General features: G+C 34.7%; 1 protein-coding gene across 1 annotated transcript in view; it reads right to left on the bottom strand.

Moving 5' to 3' along the window:
* Positions 1 to 803: 803 nt before the first annotated feature.
* The window catches only part of ano5a (anoctamin 5a), a 59907-nt gene continuing 45710 nt past the window's right edge, over positions 804 to 15000 (bottom strand). The window contains exons 16-22 of the mRNA XM_056451397.1: positions 13973 to 14151; positions 12280 to 12377; positions 11818 to 11948; positions 9585 to 9790; positions 6452 to 6654; positions 5604 to 5709; positions 804 to 4274 (exon numbers count right to left, since the gene is read on the bottom strand). Of these exons, the coding sequence (XP_056307372.1) occupies positions 4032 to 4274; positions 5604 to 5709; positions 6452 to 6654; positions 9585 to 9790; positions 11818 to 11948; positions 12280 to 12377; positions 13973 to 14151 (1166 nt within the window). The 3' untranslated portion in view covers positions 804 to 4031. The remainder of the gene's footprint in view (positions 4275 to 5603; positions 5710 to 6451; positions 6655 to 9584; positions 9791 to 11817; positions 11949 to 12279; positions 12378 to 13972; positions 14152 to 15000) is intronic.

The raw sequence follows: 15000 nt of genomic DNA, 5'->3' as shown, positions 1-15000 counted from the left end.
ATATACTTCTATTTAGATGAATAAAGGCATGTTATAAGATATTCATTCTGCCATTCGTATCACAAGATTTGGCTTTGAGGATATTTGATGTCAACGTAAAGCTTTAAAGTGCAGATCATCTCTAATATGAACACACAGTGATGATGAACTGCATTATAAAGAGTGCGAGTGAGAGCTCAACACCTCCATCATAAGAGCGTAGTGCATATATCTGGCGTAAAACCTCAGCAAATAAACATTACATGATGCCTAAAAATCAGTTTTGGTGCAGCACTTCTGAAATAATACTGATAAATCACTTGAGTGGCTGTTCTTGTAATTATAAAAGATAATATATATATATATATATATACACACTAAATTAAATAAAATGTACTAATATCTAATAGGAAAGAACTCAAAATCTATTCATTTTCCTGAAAACCCTTTTTAGATAGATCGATTCAGTAAACAGAAGTGTTCGTTCAATGCTAATGTAAAGGAACCGTGCATATGACTGTGATGTTAAGGCATTTTATCTTTGGTAGCTTCAAGGCATTTGAAATAATAACATATTTTAATTAACTCATCAAGACTACTGAGTACTTAGAGTACTGCTTACTTATATCCTGACACTGTGTGAAGGAGACATCAATTACTGTGATAACAGAGTAAGAACGGTTCGTATTTCCCTACTTGGGAGTACTCGGACACTCATGGAAATACTCAGTGCTTGTATTTCAACGCTGTGTGGAGATATTCCTGTTGTAAATCATGAGATATACAAACCCAGACTAGAAATGGCTTATATGTGGTATTAATTCAAGTACTTGTACTCATGAAAAAAAGTAGAGTACTGAGTACTGATGAATTGCAAGTACTGCCAAGAAAAGTATGTTTATTTTTAGCAGTCTGGGTTATAGGTACTGGATTTTCTTGTATTCATTGAAATACAGATACTGACTACTTGAATACTCATGATTATGAGTACTTGTAGTAGATCTTGTAGTGATTCATACTTGTCCAAACCATATCAAATGGTTTATATTTCACTCTGTGGTATTTGTAAGGTACTTGTATTTCTTGTACTCATCAAAAACGAGTACTGAGTACTTGTATACTGAGTACTGTGGACAATTCTTGTAATTTAAAGTGAATCACGCAAACTCAAGACAAGAAAAATGCGGCATTCATTTCAGTATTTGTATTTCTGAGTGCTGAGTACTTCAAATGTATTTCAAAGCTGTGTGGAGAATGTATTAATTCAGAGTAATTCACACAGACCTGGTCCAGAAAATTGTTTACTAATACTTGTTTTTTTCTTGTACTCATCCAAGTACTGAGTACTTGGATACTTTTCAGAATACAATCATCATGTATTACTGGTTGATTTATGAGTACTGGGTACTTGTATACTAATGCAAGTGTCAAGAACAAGGTTAATATTTAACGCAGTTTAGGTTTTATGTACTTGTATTTGTTGAACTCGTCAAAAAAGTACTTGGGTGATCATCCAAATGCAATTGGTAATTGGTAGTAGTGTTGTCACGATACTGGAATTTGATACCAATCGATACTGAAACTTTCTGTTCTGTCATTTCTGTTGAGCACGTGAACACAATGGCAAATCAGCGCTGTTAAAGAACAAGGGCTGCACAATATTTTGTTTCAGCATTGATTTCACAATGTGCACATCCGCAATAGTCACATCGCAAGATATGCAATGTTGACTCTGGATTATACTTGACCAGGAGCTACAGAATTAATTGCTGTATTTATACAGAATTTAAACAATGTATGCAAAAAAATTATGAATTTTGTCTTGTTTCTAGTCCAAATATCTATATTTCAAAGTGAAAACCAGACTATTTTACTTTCCCACTGGCAGATCATTATGCTTGTTTTAAGGAAAAACTCTTCATTTTGACTTCATTCATTCTGAAGTTGAAAACAAAGCATTAATTTTACTTGATCTCAGAATTTTTTGATATTTGGACCACAAAGGGGACAAAGCAAAGTAAGCAACCCAGGCTCTGAAAATGTACCTCTATATACATTTCTGGAGAGCGGCAAATATATCCCAGAAGCTACATTATTTTGCAGTTTTTGTTTTTGCGAATCCACGAGAGCCCACTGTGTACGCTTTTTGAGCTCTCGTACATCTACCAGAGGTCGCTGTCGACTGACTGTTTGACTGACTGAATGACCGATCGACTGACCCACCCTCCCCCTTCTCTAAATCCAACCTATAGTATTTTAAAAAGCACAGATTGACCCGCCCAGCCACTTCCCTAATCCCAACTGACAAATTTAAAAAGCAATTCAGAAAAAGAAAAGCCCTGTCTGATTTTTACCACATTCTCACCCTCTTATTTACTTCTTTATTTTTTGTCTTCTGATTTTACCCGCTTTCTGGAACCGTTCTTAACCAGACTCAAACCCCGTCGTCGTGGTCATATCCTCTCTGCATCTCAAGTCCACCGACATACATGCGAACTACTGGACAAAGTGGTAGCAGCCTAAAAACCATCCATCCGAAGGTAAGCAGTCAGCTGGTAAGCGCGTAAAGGAACGGCGTCATACCTCCCTATAGCGTTCATTTAAAAAATGAAATGCAGCCATACCTTCCTCTGGTTACCTAATTCACGACCTCCAGAAATGTACACAGGGCTACGCTTTCAGAATGAGCCCATGTGGAAAGCAAGAGAAGCATGTTTTGCATCGTGATTATTCAATTTCAGTACCTGAATACTGTTAGACTCCCCAGAAATCCATCAAATATTGCTTTTCAAACCATCATATCGCAATATTTATTGTAGAAAAATTAAACATTGCAATATCAGAGTTTGGCAATATCAGTGGGAAACGGACATTTTTTAAACTTCTGTACCGATTGCTATCGAATTCCAGTAATGTGACAACACTGATTTGGTTAGCGAATGTCTATACTCCATATAAACATGTAAATACTCAGTACTTATATATCAAAGCTGTGTGGAGACATTGTTATAACTCATAGTGGCTCACAAAAACCCAGTCAAGAAAATGATTTACATCTCTACTGTGGAGTGAAGTACTTGTTATTTATTCTTGTACTCATCTAAACACAAGTACTGAGTACTTAGATACTCATCAAAATATAATTAGTGAATGTTGATGTACAAGTATCGACTGTTTTGACGCTGTGTGATGGAGACATCCTTATTGTAATTAAGAGTGAACTGGTTAAAATCTGTCATGTTTTGGGGCTTAAATGTAAACTTAACATTATCACTGCTGCTTCAGCTGCTTGACTTTCACACAGTGTTTCATATCGAACATAAACGTCTGCTCTGTATGTTTGTAGTGTCTAATAGGATAATAAAAATGAGCAACATCAACCGAGAACAAATATAAGGGAATTCAAGAGTTCCCACTTAGATATGCTTGGCGTATAAAGCAGGTTTGGCATGCTGTCCCGGGAGAGAACCCTGAGCTCGGAGATATTTGAGCCCAGGGCTCCCGCCCGGTCGATAAGCATATCAGGAGATCCGAGATCAGGTAGGTCACGAGAGCTCCCCCTTTAGAAAAGGGAGGAAAAGGAGGAGATGGGGTGGAAGGGGGGATTCTTCCAAACGAAGATAGAGCAGTAGGGAGAAAATGATCCATTTATAGTAAACTAGGATCACTCTGATTGGATTATTACTGATTACAGATGAGCGGCCAGACGTGCTCAATCATATCACGTGCTCCTCTCGAAATTAGTTGATGAAACTTCACTTAGAGTAGATTGACCGAGAGACCGAGATTGTTCTTGACAAGAACGAAGTGCAATTTGCATAGACGGAAATGAGTTAAAACGGAGCTCAAATGTCGACTGCGCATAAATAGTTTCGCTTCATACGTCTCATTCTTCTATACAGACTCAGATCTAGTGGATTCTTCCTTTAGATTTAACATAGGAGTGTGATTAATCGAGGAATACACCAAAGAGTAAATGCGTCTACGACATTAATCATGTGGTGTGTGTGTGTTTTTTGTGTCCTGGTTCAGAGGGTGTCACGTGACCTCTGTTAGGTCAGACAGTCTGATAATACCTCCAGTTTGGGGAAGGCCTCTGTGGTGGGACAGGTGCACGCCGTAATGTCATTGTGGACGTCATTGTTCACGCTGAGCTGGTTCTTCAGTTTTTCCAGCTCATAGTCGTGCAGGTACTCCTGGATGAGGTAACGCTCGCGCTTTACACGGGCTTTCACGTCTGAAGGCACGTCGGGGATCAACCACGCCACGAAAAACTTCACCACAAACACCACATGCTGGAGGAGAACAAGGGGATTAGTGCAGCACTTACTGGTAAATGATAAATTAAAGCATTATCACTTCAGCAGTGAACGGCTACAGTCTTATGTAGGGTTCACACCAAATGCAGAGCGCCGTATCACTCTCTCTAGTTTACCCGCGGGATGTTTTTCCACGTATGAAGCTCATTTCTTAAGTTCTACTATCTAAATTTGTTTGATTAAGGAGATTTTTGTGTGTTTGTGGTCAACATGTTATACATTGCCAATATTTATTATATAAAAACATTGCACACACACACACACACACACACACACACACACACACACACATACTGTACATGGTTTACAGGGACAGTCCATAGGCATGGTGTAAAAGCGCTTATTATATGGCTTTACCACACCCCTAAACCCAACTCTTTCATCAAACCTGTGGCAAATGATGAATGTCTAAAGACCTTGTTAAGTATGATTTTTAGTTGGCACCAATGGCGTAGTGCAGGGGTCACCAATCTCGGTCCTGGAGGGCCGGTGTCCCTGCAGGATTTAGCTCCAACTCGCCTCAAGACACCTGCCTGGGTGTTTCAAGTATACCTAGTAAGACCTTGATTAGCTCGTTCAGGTGTGTTTGATTAGGGTTGGAGCTAAAATCTGCAGGACACCGGCCTTCCAGGAACAAGTTTGGTGACCCCTGGCGTAGTGGTTAGTGCGTCAACACACGGCACAAGTGTTCACGGCGACCCAAGTTAGATTCCCGCCTTGAGATCCTATGCTGATCCTTCTTCCCTCACTTTCCTGTCTATACTCTCGACTGTCCTCTCAATTAAAAGTTAAAGCCCTGAAAAAATTATCATAAAAAAGTATGATTTTAAAGTCATAGCCATGTCATTACACAACTTCATGTCCCCGTAAACCACGTAAACCTGTACCCACTCACACACACACACTATACGTTTACGTGAACAATTTACTGACAATATTACATGAAATAATATGCAGCTATTGTTTGTAGAGTTTGCGACGCAGTGGCGCAGTGGGTTGTGCTGTCGCCTCACAGCAAGAAGGTCGCTGGTTCGAGCCTCGGCTAGGTCAGTTGGCGTTTCTGTGTGGAGTTTGCATGTTCTCCCTGTGTTCGTGTGGGTTTCGTCCGGGTGCTCCGGTTTCCCCCACAATCCAAACACATGCGCTATAGGGGGAACTGGGTAAGCTAAATTGTATACTGGATAAGTTAGTGGTTCATTCCGCTGTGGCGACCCCGGATTAATAATGGGACTAAGCCGAAAAGAAAATAAATGAATGAATTTGGCCCCCCGCCAATTTGAGTTTGACACCCTTGCTTTGAAGTACCTCCATGATGATGATGAATGCCAGCTTGGCGGCGAGGACGTGCCAGAACTCCATGTTGTGGCTGTACTGCTTCTCGTGTCCTGGAGGATATCGGTAATCTCGGTACCTACAGCATCAGGTCACCGTTAGCACTCGTTCAGCAGTATTCATCAACACAAACACTTAAGCATTACACAAATACACTTCACTGAAAATAGTATAGTATAGACATAGACTATACACAACACTTTAAAGGGGAGCTGTTATGCAAATATCACTTTTATAAGGGGTTTAAACACAGTTGTGTGTAGGAAGAGTGTGAATATAACCAGCTTATAATGGTCAAAATTAGTTAATTCTATTGTTTATAATCAGACTTGATGTAAACAGTCTGCAGAAACACTTTGATTGACATTCTGCCTTTGTATGATGTCATAATGAGGGGGAAAGCCCCGCCCACTAGTCACCATCTCTCCCTCATTAGCATATGACGTTAGTCTTGTTTTTGAATCTGCAACTATGCTGACACACAGGCATCTGTAGCTCCGCCCTCTTCTGAAAAGAGCACAATCTCATTTGCATTTAAAGCGACGGTTACCAAAACACCACAATTAGGATCAAAGCCTAAAAGGGTCAAGTTTTAACACATTATCTGTGTGTTATTTTGAGCTGATCTTCACACACACACTCTAGAGACATACTTATTTTGCATCTTGTAAAAAGAGGCATAATAGCTCCTTTAATTTTCGGTTTCTGACTGTAAAGTAGTGACGTGGACTTTTTCGAAAGCTGCTTTGATGGTTGTTGTGAAAGGCGCTACACAAATAATCTTGAATGTAATATATCCCTGTGAATGTCTCTCCATGTACCTGCAGGTGGTGTAGTTGCCGGTGTTGAACCAGTCTGGGTTTTCGTCATCGTCCGGACGGTTTTCGGGAGGAAACTCTGAGATGTTGTAGATGGAGAGGCTGTGGGTGATGTATCCCGACATGGTGACCCCATTGCCCGGATTATACACGTACTGGTACACCAGCCGCGGGATCATGTCAGACGTGAAGGACACGATGAAAGCCTGCACGACAACAAGTACAGGTATAAAGACATGTGGTGATGCACTTTCATATCACTTCTGGTCAGGATAGATACATTTCATGCTATTATGGTACAACTATAGGTATACATGTACATTATATGACGATTCATTCACTCATTCATTTTCCTTTGACATGTTTTACACAGCAGATGCCCTTCCAGTCGCAACCCAGCACTAGGAAATTATATAAAGATATTGAATATCCTTTACTCCCAAAAATAAATAAATAAATAAATAAAAAATAAAATAAATAAATAAATAAAATAAATAAATAAATGTATACACACAGTTGAAGGCAGAATTATTAGCCCCCCTTAGAATTTTTGTTCTTTTTAAAATATTTCCCAAATGATGAGCCTTATTTGTTTTATTTCGGCTAGAATAAAAGCAGTTTTGAATTTTTTAAACACCATTTTAAGGTCAATATTATGAGCCCCTTCAAGCAATTTTTTTCAATAGTCTCCAGAACAAACCATCGTTATACAATAACTTGCCTAATTACCCTAACCTGCCTAGTTAACCTAATTAACCTAGTTAAGCTTTTAAATGTCACTTTAAGCTGTATAGAAGTGTCTTGAAGAATATCTAGTCTAATATTATTTACTGCCATCATGACAAAGAGAAAATAAATCAGTTATTAGAGATGAGTTATTAACACTATTATGATTAGAAATGTGTTGAAAAGTATCTGCTCTCTGTTAAACAGAAAAAATAAACAAAAATAAACAGGGGGGCTAATAATTCGAGGTTCAACTATATATATATATATATATATATATATATATATATATATATATATATATATATATATATATATATATATATATATATATATATATATATATATATATATTTATTACACTGTGGTGCTGCACACATACCCAGGGTCCTAAATGGGATCATTTGAGATTTATCAAAATTATATATTTAAAAAAAAAAAAAAAAAAAAATATATATATATATATATATATATATAAAACAAATGATGAAAAACAGATGAAAATTGTATATTTTTTAGAATTGTAAAACAAAAATAAATATGTATGTATTTGTATAATAAATAAATAAATAAATTAATTAATTAATTAATTAATTAACAAATAAATAAATGTATAAACACAGTTGAAGTCAGAATTATTAGCCCCCCTTAGAATTTTTTTTCTTTTTTAAATATTTCCCAAATGATGTTGAACAGATTCAGGAAATGTTCACAGTATGTCTGATAATATTTTTTCTTCTGGAGAAAGTCTTATTTGTTTTATTTCAGCTAGAATAAAAGCAGTTTTGAATTTTTTAAACACCATTTTAAGGTCAATATTATTAGCCCCTTTAAGCAATTTTTTTCAATAGGCTCCAGAACAAACCATCATTATACAATAACTTGCCTAATTACCCTAACCTGCCTAGTTAACCTAATTAACCTAGTTAAGCCTTTAAATGTCACTTTAAGCTGTATTGAAGAATATCTAGTCTAATATTATTTACTGTCATCATGACAAAGAGAAAATAAATCAGTTATTAGAGATGAGTTATTAAAACTATTATTAGAAATGTGCTGAAGAAATCTGCTCTCCATTAAACAGAAAAAATAAACAAAAATAAACAGGAGGGCTAATAATTCTGAGTTCAACTATATATATATATTACACTTTAGTGCTGCACACATACCCAGGGTCCTAAATGAGATCATTTGAGATTTATTAATATATATATATATAAAATTAATATATATGTAAAAACAATATGTATATATATATATATATATATATATATATATATATATATATATATATATATATATATATATATATATATATATATATATATATATAAGACATATGATGAAAAACAAATGAAAATTGTATACTTTTTTAAAATTGTAAAACAAAAACAAATACGTATGTATTTGTATCATAAACTATTTTCTTTATCTTATTACAATGATTTATTAATTAATTATTATTATTATTAATTCTATGCAGGTGAAAACAGACCTAAATGCACGATGAGGCATACAAATTTTTCCATAATTATTAAAATTCAATTTAAAGCAGAAATATTTTTAAAAGTTCACTTTTTTGTAAAGAAATAAACTAAATCAGGCGACGCAGTGGCGCAGTAGGTAGTGCTGTCGCCTCACAGCAAGAAGGTCGCTGGTTCGAGCCTCAGCTGGGTCAGTTGGCGTTTGCATGTTCTCCCTGCGTTCGCATGGGTTTCCTCCGGGTGCTCTGGTTCCCCCACAGTCCAAAGACATGCGGTACAGGTGAAATGGGTAGGCTAAATTGTCCGTAGTGTATGTGTTTGGATAAGTTTGGATAAGTGTAAATGCTGGATGAGTTGGCGATTCATTCCGCTGTGGCGACCCCAGATTAATAAAGGGACTAAGCCAAAAAGAAAATGAATGAATGAATTAATAAACTAAATAATTTTCCTTTTGAATTATTTAATATATTTTCATTTGTCATGATGACAGTAAATAATATTAGACTAGATATTCTTCAAGACACTAGTATTCAGCTTAAAGTGACATTTAAAGGCTAGGGTAAAGTTAGGGTAATTAGGCAAGTCATTGTATAGCTGAAGGGGGCTAATAATATTGACCTTAAAATGAGTTTAAACAAAATAAAAACTGCTTTTATTCTAGCCGAAATACAACAAATAAGACTTTCTCCAGAAGAAAAAATATTAGAGGAAATACTGTGAAAATTTCCTGGATCTGTTCAACTTCATTTGGGAAATATTTGAAGAAAGTGACAGGAGGGCGAATACTTTTGACTAGTTCAGTTTGAATCCAACTCTGAAGCAATCAAAGCAGTTTCTACTCAAAACCCTAACATCCACCCAAAATAGCAGTGGTGTCATTTTCTTAAGTATAGACTCTTTCTTTCAGGTGCGTGGTGGATTCTCACGTTGGTGACGACGGAGAAGACTGCGATCATGTTGAGGATTTCCTCCCAGGCGCCGATGCTGTGCGCTTTAGCAGCGACGGGTCTGCGGAACTGAGTGGTGAACTTCCAGGCGTCCACGCGCACCTCCAGGATATTATTCATCAGAGCCAGGAGCGGAGCCAGAGGAAAAGAGGCCACGAACAGAGTGATGAAGCCAAACTGAATCACTGCCAAAACACACAACATAATAAAGACATTCACTGTGCAAAACCTTTAGCATTGTTACGGGAACATTAGAGTCATGAATGTAAATTCACTAATAAGAAACTGAAATGTGCTTATATATTAGCAGCATCAGAGACTCTTCAACCAAGAAAGCCCTACACACTTTGAAAATGTGTCGTTTTTATGATGTATTTAATTATTTTAACATTTTATACATGTTTGTATGTTTATATTTTGTTTATACTTGCCTCTCCCTCGCATCTATATTATTTTGTCTGTAAAATATTTGCTACTGTTTTATAAAACAAAAACAAACATCTGTCGCCATCTGTCGGTCACACTCAGGTACTGCAGGCACAGGACTTCAGGTATTAATTGCATTAAAAAGTTTCTAATAATAATATTAATATAATAATATAATAATACAGATTTTATTTTGATTATTTTAATGCTTTTATTAGGGTTGGCATGTTCTCCTGGTGTTGGCGTGGGTTTCCTCCGGGTGCTCTGGTTTCCTCCACAGTTCAAACACATGCACTATAGGGGAATTGGGTAAGCTAAATTAACCGTTGTGTACATGTGTAATTGAGAGTGTATGGGTGTTTCCCAGTGCTGGGAAGGAAGGGCATCCGCTGAGTAAAACATACTGTAGGCGGGATAAGTTGGCGGTTCATTCTGCTGTGGCGACCCCTGATTAATAAAGGGACTAAGCCGAAAAGAAAATGAATGAGTGCTTTTATTATTTTTTTAAATACTTTATTAATTGTTTCTAGTATAGATATATTAGTATGTTTTTGTAATAAATTTCTTAAATATGATTGCAATTTAATACAACTATTTTTATTCGAATATATTTTAAAATGTAATTTATTCCTGTGATTTTCAGCAGTATTACTCCAGACTTCAGGATCACGTGATCCTCCAGATATCATGCAAATATGCTTATTTGATATCAATAATATGCTAAAATTAAACTATAATGCAATATTAATACGAATCTGTCAATATTAATAAATCTCAAACTACCAATATAGATATTTAGAGCGAAAAATTATAATTTTATTCAACAAGGATAAAATAAATTGAGAGAAATGTTTTGTAACAAAGAAATCTCTACTATTTCATAAAACACTGTTTTTAACTTGATATTTAATCAAAGAAAGCTGAAAAATGCAGAACAACAGTTTTCAATCTTGATAATGCTGACTATTAAATCAGCATATGATGTATTAGAATGATATATCAGAAGGATTAATATCAGAAGTGACTGAAACACGATGCTGAAAATTCAGGAATCAATGACATATTAAACTATAATCACATAAAAATCTGTTCATTTAAATTGCTGTAATATTTAACCTCAAATGGACAATTTCAAATGCATAAAAATATTCACTATAATACAAAACTATAATATTCAAAACTTTTAACAGACATATTAGGGCTGTTCTAATCAAAATTATGAATATTTTTCACAATATTGTCCATTAAACTTTTCGTTTTTATTTCTTTAAGTTTCGCTGGGATCAAAAACAATAGAATTTATTGTCCAATTGGCTCCTAGAAATAAAATATTATGTACAATTATTGTGCCAAAAACAATTCATTCATTCATTTTCCTTTGGCTTAGCCCCTTTATTCATCAGGGGTCGCCACAGCGGAATGAACCACCAACTCTTTCCAGCTGCAACCCAGTACTGGGAAACACCCATACACACTCATTCACATGCATACTCATACAATACGGCCAATTTAGTTGATCAATTCCCCTATAGCGCATGTGAAACCGGAGCACCCGGAAGAAACCCACACCAACATGGGGAGAACATGCAAACTCCACAGAGAAACGCCAACTGACCCAGCCGGGACTCGAACCAGTGACCTTCTTGCTGTAAGGCCACAATGTTACCCACTGAGCCATGTTATGTATCCGTAAAGTAATTAAAATCAATATAATTGACTGAAACATGTTCAAAGCTGACCTGACGGGCCCTGATGTGGATGTTTTGCTAGTATTTGCTCCACTCACCCATCTCCAGGTACTCGTAGAAGAGGCCGAGCTGCCCTAAGTTCTGCAGATCGTGGTCCTGCTCCCAGCGGCTGTACAGACTCTCCGGATGATTGCGAGCACTTCTGCTTACCCACCAGTTACGCAGCCAGCTACACACACACACACACACACACACACACACACACACACACACACACACACACACACACACACACACAACAGAGTTATTATAGTAAACCAAAGCTAAGACTAATACTGTGTCCTAACAACACGTGACAAGATTCCAGTTTTTCCAGTCAAGATTCCAGTCAGTGGTTGCAGTTTTCCAGCATTCTTCAAAATATCTTAGTTTGTGTTTGACAGAATAAAGAAAGTTAAACAGGTTTGATTAGTAAACGATGACAGAATTTGAAGTTGAATCAGAAAATCAGATGCAGATGGTTGTGATTGTGTTGTTTGCAGGTTTGTAGATGGACTTACGGGACGAGAGCCTCCTGAATGTTCCCCCACACCTGCTTGCCCACCATCACGATCACTAACTGAGTGGTCAGCTCGATCAGACAGCCGCCAGGCTCACACTGAAATCAAAAGTATTATTTAATAATAATAATGATAATTAATAATAATTCATGAACTGTAATAGATAAATTATGGTAAAATGTTTGCAATTTAAATGTGTTAAATTAAAATGTGGCTGCATTTCCGATCAAAAATGCAGTTCTGAAATATTGTGAAGTATTATTATTTAACAGAATTATAATATTATAAAAGAATTATAATTTATCTGTTATTAGATTTAAATTCAACAATTTTAGCATATTATTATTTAATATATTATTCAAATCTGAATATTCAGCAGCGATTAATGCACTTCGGTGTCACATGATTCTTATTAATGTAGTATTTTACTATATTTTGACTGTATATTTTTGATCAAATATTTTTGTGAACATAATAAGACTTATATTAAATAATAAAATAAAATAGAGATACAAAATAATAATAATAAATGAACCAATACCGATATTATGTGTTTTTGACTTTTTATTATGTTTTTAAATAAAGATAACAAATTACAAAAAAAACCTCAAATGAACATTCTGAAGATACTTTATTGATGATATTAATTCATATTAACGTTGAAGTTTATAGTGTATAGCACAAACCAAAGCTGTGTAAACCGATAAGTTGTGTTAAAGCTAAAATATTTGCATTATTGTCACCCAATTCAAAGTTATTTCACACTAACAAAATTTGAATATGACATTGCTGGCTTTTAATTTGATAATTGGCCATGATAATCGACCGATACTGAATATGTCTTGCACTGGATGATTCCGATAATCTGCCGATATTTCAATGTGTACTTTTGACCTTTTATTATCTTTTAAAATTAAAGACAATTAATTACACAAATAAGAATGGACTTAAAAACATGACATTTTATCCATTACTCAAATGAACATTCTGAAGATACATTATTGATGTTATTATTAAATCACATTCCCTGACCACAAACAAAATCTGTGTAAACAGATTAATTGTTTTAAAACTAAAATATTTTTATTATTGTCACCAAATACAAAGTTATTTCACACTAACAACCTTTGAAAATGAATTTGATGTCTTTTAATTTGATAATTGGCCATGATAATCGACCGATACTGAATATTTCCTGTATCGGCTGATACCGATAATCTGCCGATATTTCAATGTTTCCTATTGACATTTTATTACCTTTTTAAAATAAAGATAGCAAATTACACGACAAAAGGGATGTAAAAACATTACATTCTCTCCATTACTCAAATAAACATTCTAAAGATACGTTATTGATGTTATTAATTCACATTAACGTTGAAGTTTATAGTTTCCCTTTTAATCTCACCTTCACTCACTACAAACAAACGCTGTGTAAACCGATAAGTTGAGTTAAAACTAAAATATTTCCATTATTGTCACCCAGTTCAAAGTTATTTCACACTAACAACATTTGAATATGAATTTGATCCCTTTTAATTTAATTGTTGACCCTGATAATCGACCGATACTGAATATGTCTTATACCGATAATCGGCCGATATTTTAATGCATCTCTAAAAGAAATCAGAATAATAAATGGTAAACAATGCTTTAAAAGGTTATTAAAATACCCATGGGATATCAGGTTTACCTCTTCATTTCTCAGTCCACTCCATGGCCCAAACATGTAGGCGTAGTTTCCAGGATATCCCACAAATTTACCCTTGAAGAAAGCCACGTAGAAGCAGGAGGAATAATAGTTGACAAACTGGAAGAGGAACATCTTGATCGTCAGCTTGTTCTCGTACTCAACGTGTGTTTTAGGGACCTCTGTTGACACAAATATAACTGATATAAAATCAGCACACAGACCTACAATGGGTTTACTTCAGTCACCGTACACTTGACTTGTTATAGGTTAGATAAGTTTAGAAATATTTATCGTTTACAGGGAAAAACAAAATGCTCTGTGTATTAATCTAATTATCTAATATTAAGTAAGTGCAAGTGTATAATCTAATATTCGGTGACTTTTTTTTGTAAATTTCATAAATACAAAAAATGCAAGTAACAATAAATAAACATGGATATTTCAAATAGAAAAACATGCCCAAAAATCATGTTTTTTATTTACAACAATACATAAAATTAGGGATTGGAATGACAATAAAATAACAACAAAATACTCCTTTTTAAAATTAAATAAATGGGATGTTACTGTTTAGAATCTTATATGAAATCAGATTTTTTATTATTACATTTATTGCAATGTTAGAAGACTGCATGTCATTTTTTAGTGAACAATTTGTGAAATCACGAAGGTACCAATGTCAAATAATTACAGAGAAAGAACATTTAAAACTACCAAGTGTTACCAGTAAAATAACATTTTACAGTTTGTAGTTTTATATTAATCTGTTTTTATTATATTATTGAAAAGTTCAGATTATTCCGCTAAAAGGAACGTACATAAAATCTGATATACATAATGAATATTTTTAAAAATATTATTAAAAATGAAATATTATAATGAAATAACGTAGTATTTTTTGTATATTATACTTCATAAAACATTACAATATTTTATATTATAATATAATATACTTTTTCTACATTAAATATCATTTAATATTCATAACATTATAGAAATTTATAACTTATAAATATGTTTTATTTATT

This window comes from Danio aesculapii, chromosome 25 (genome assembly GCF_903798145.1).
Source record: "Danio aesculapii chromosome 25, fDanAes4.1, whole genome shotgun sequence".
Lineage (NCBI taxonomy): Eukaryota > Metazoa > Chordata > Actinopteri > Cypriniformes > Danionidae > Danio > Danio aesculapii.
Note: the sequence above shows the minus strand (reverse complement) of the source record. Positions and strands in the feature narration are given on the sequence as shown.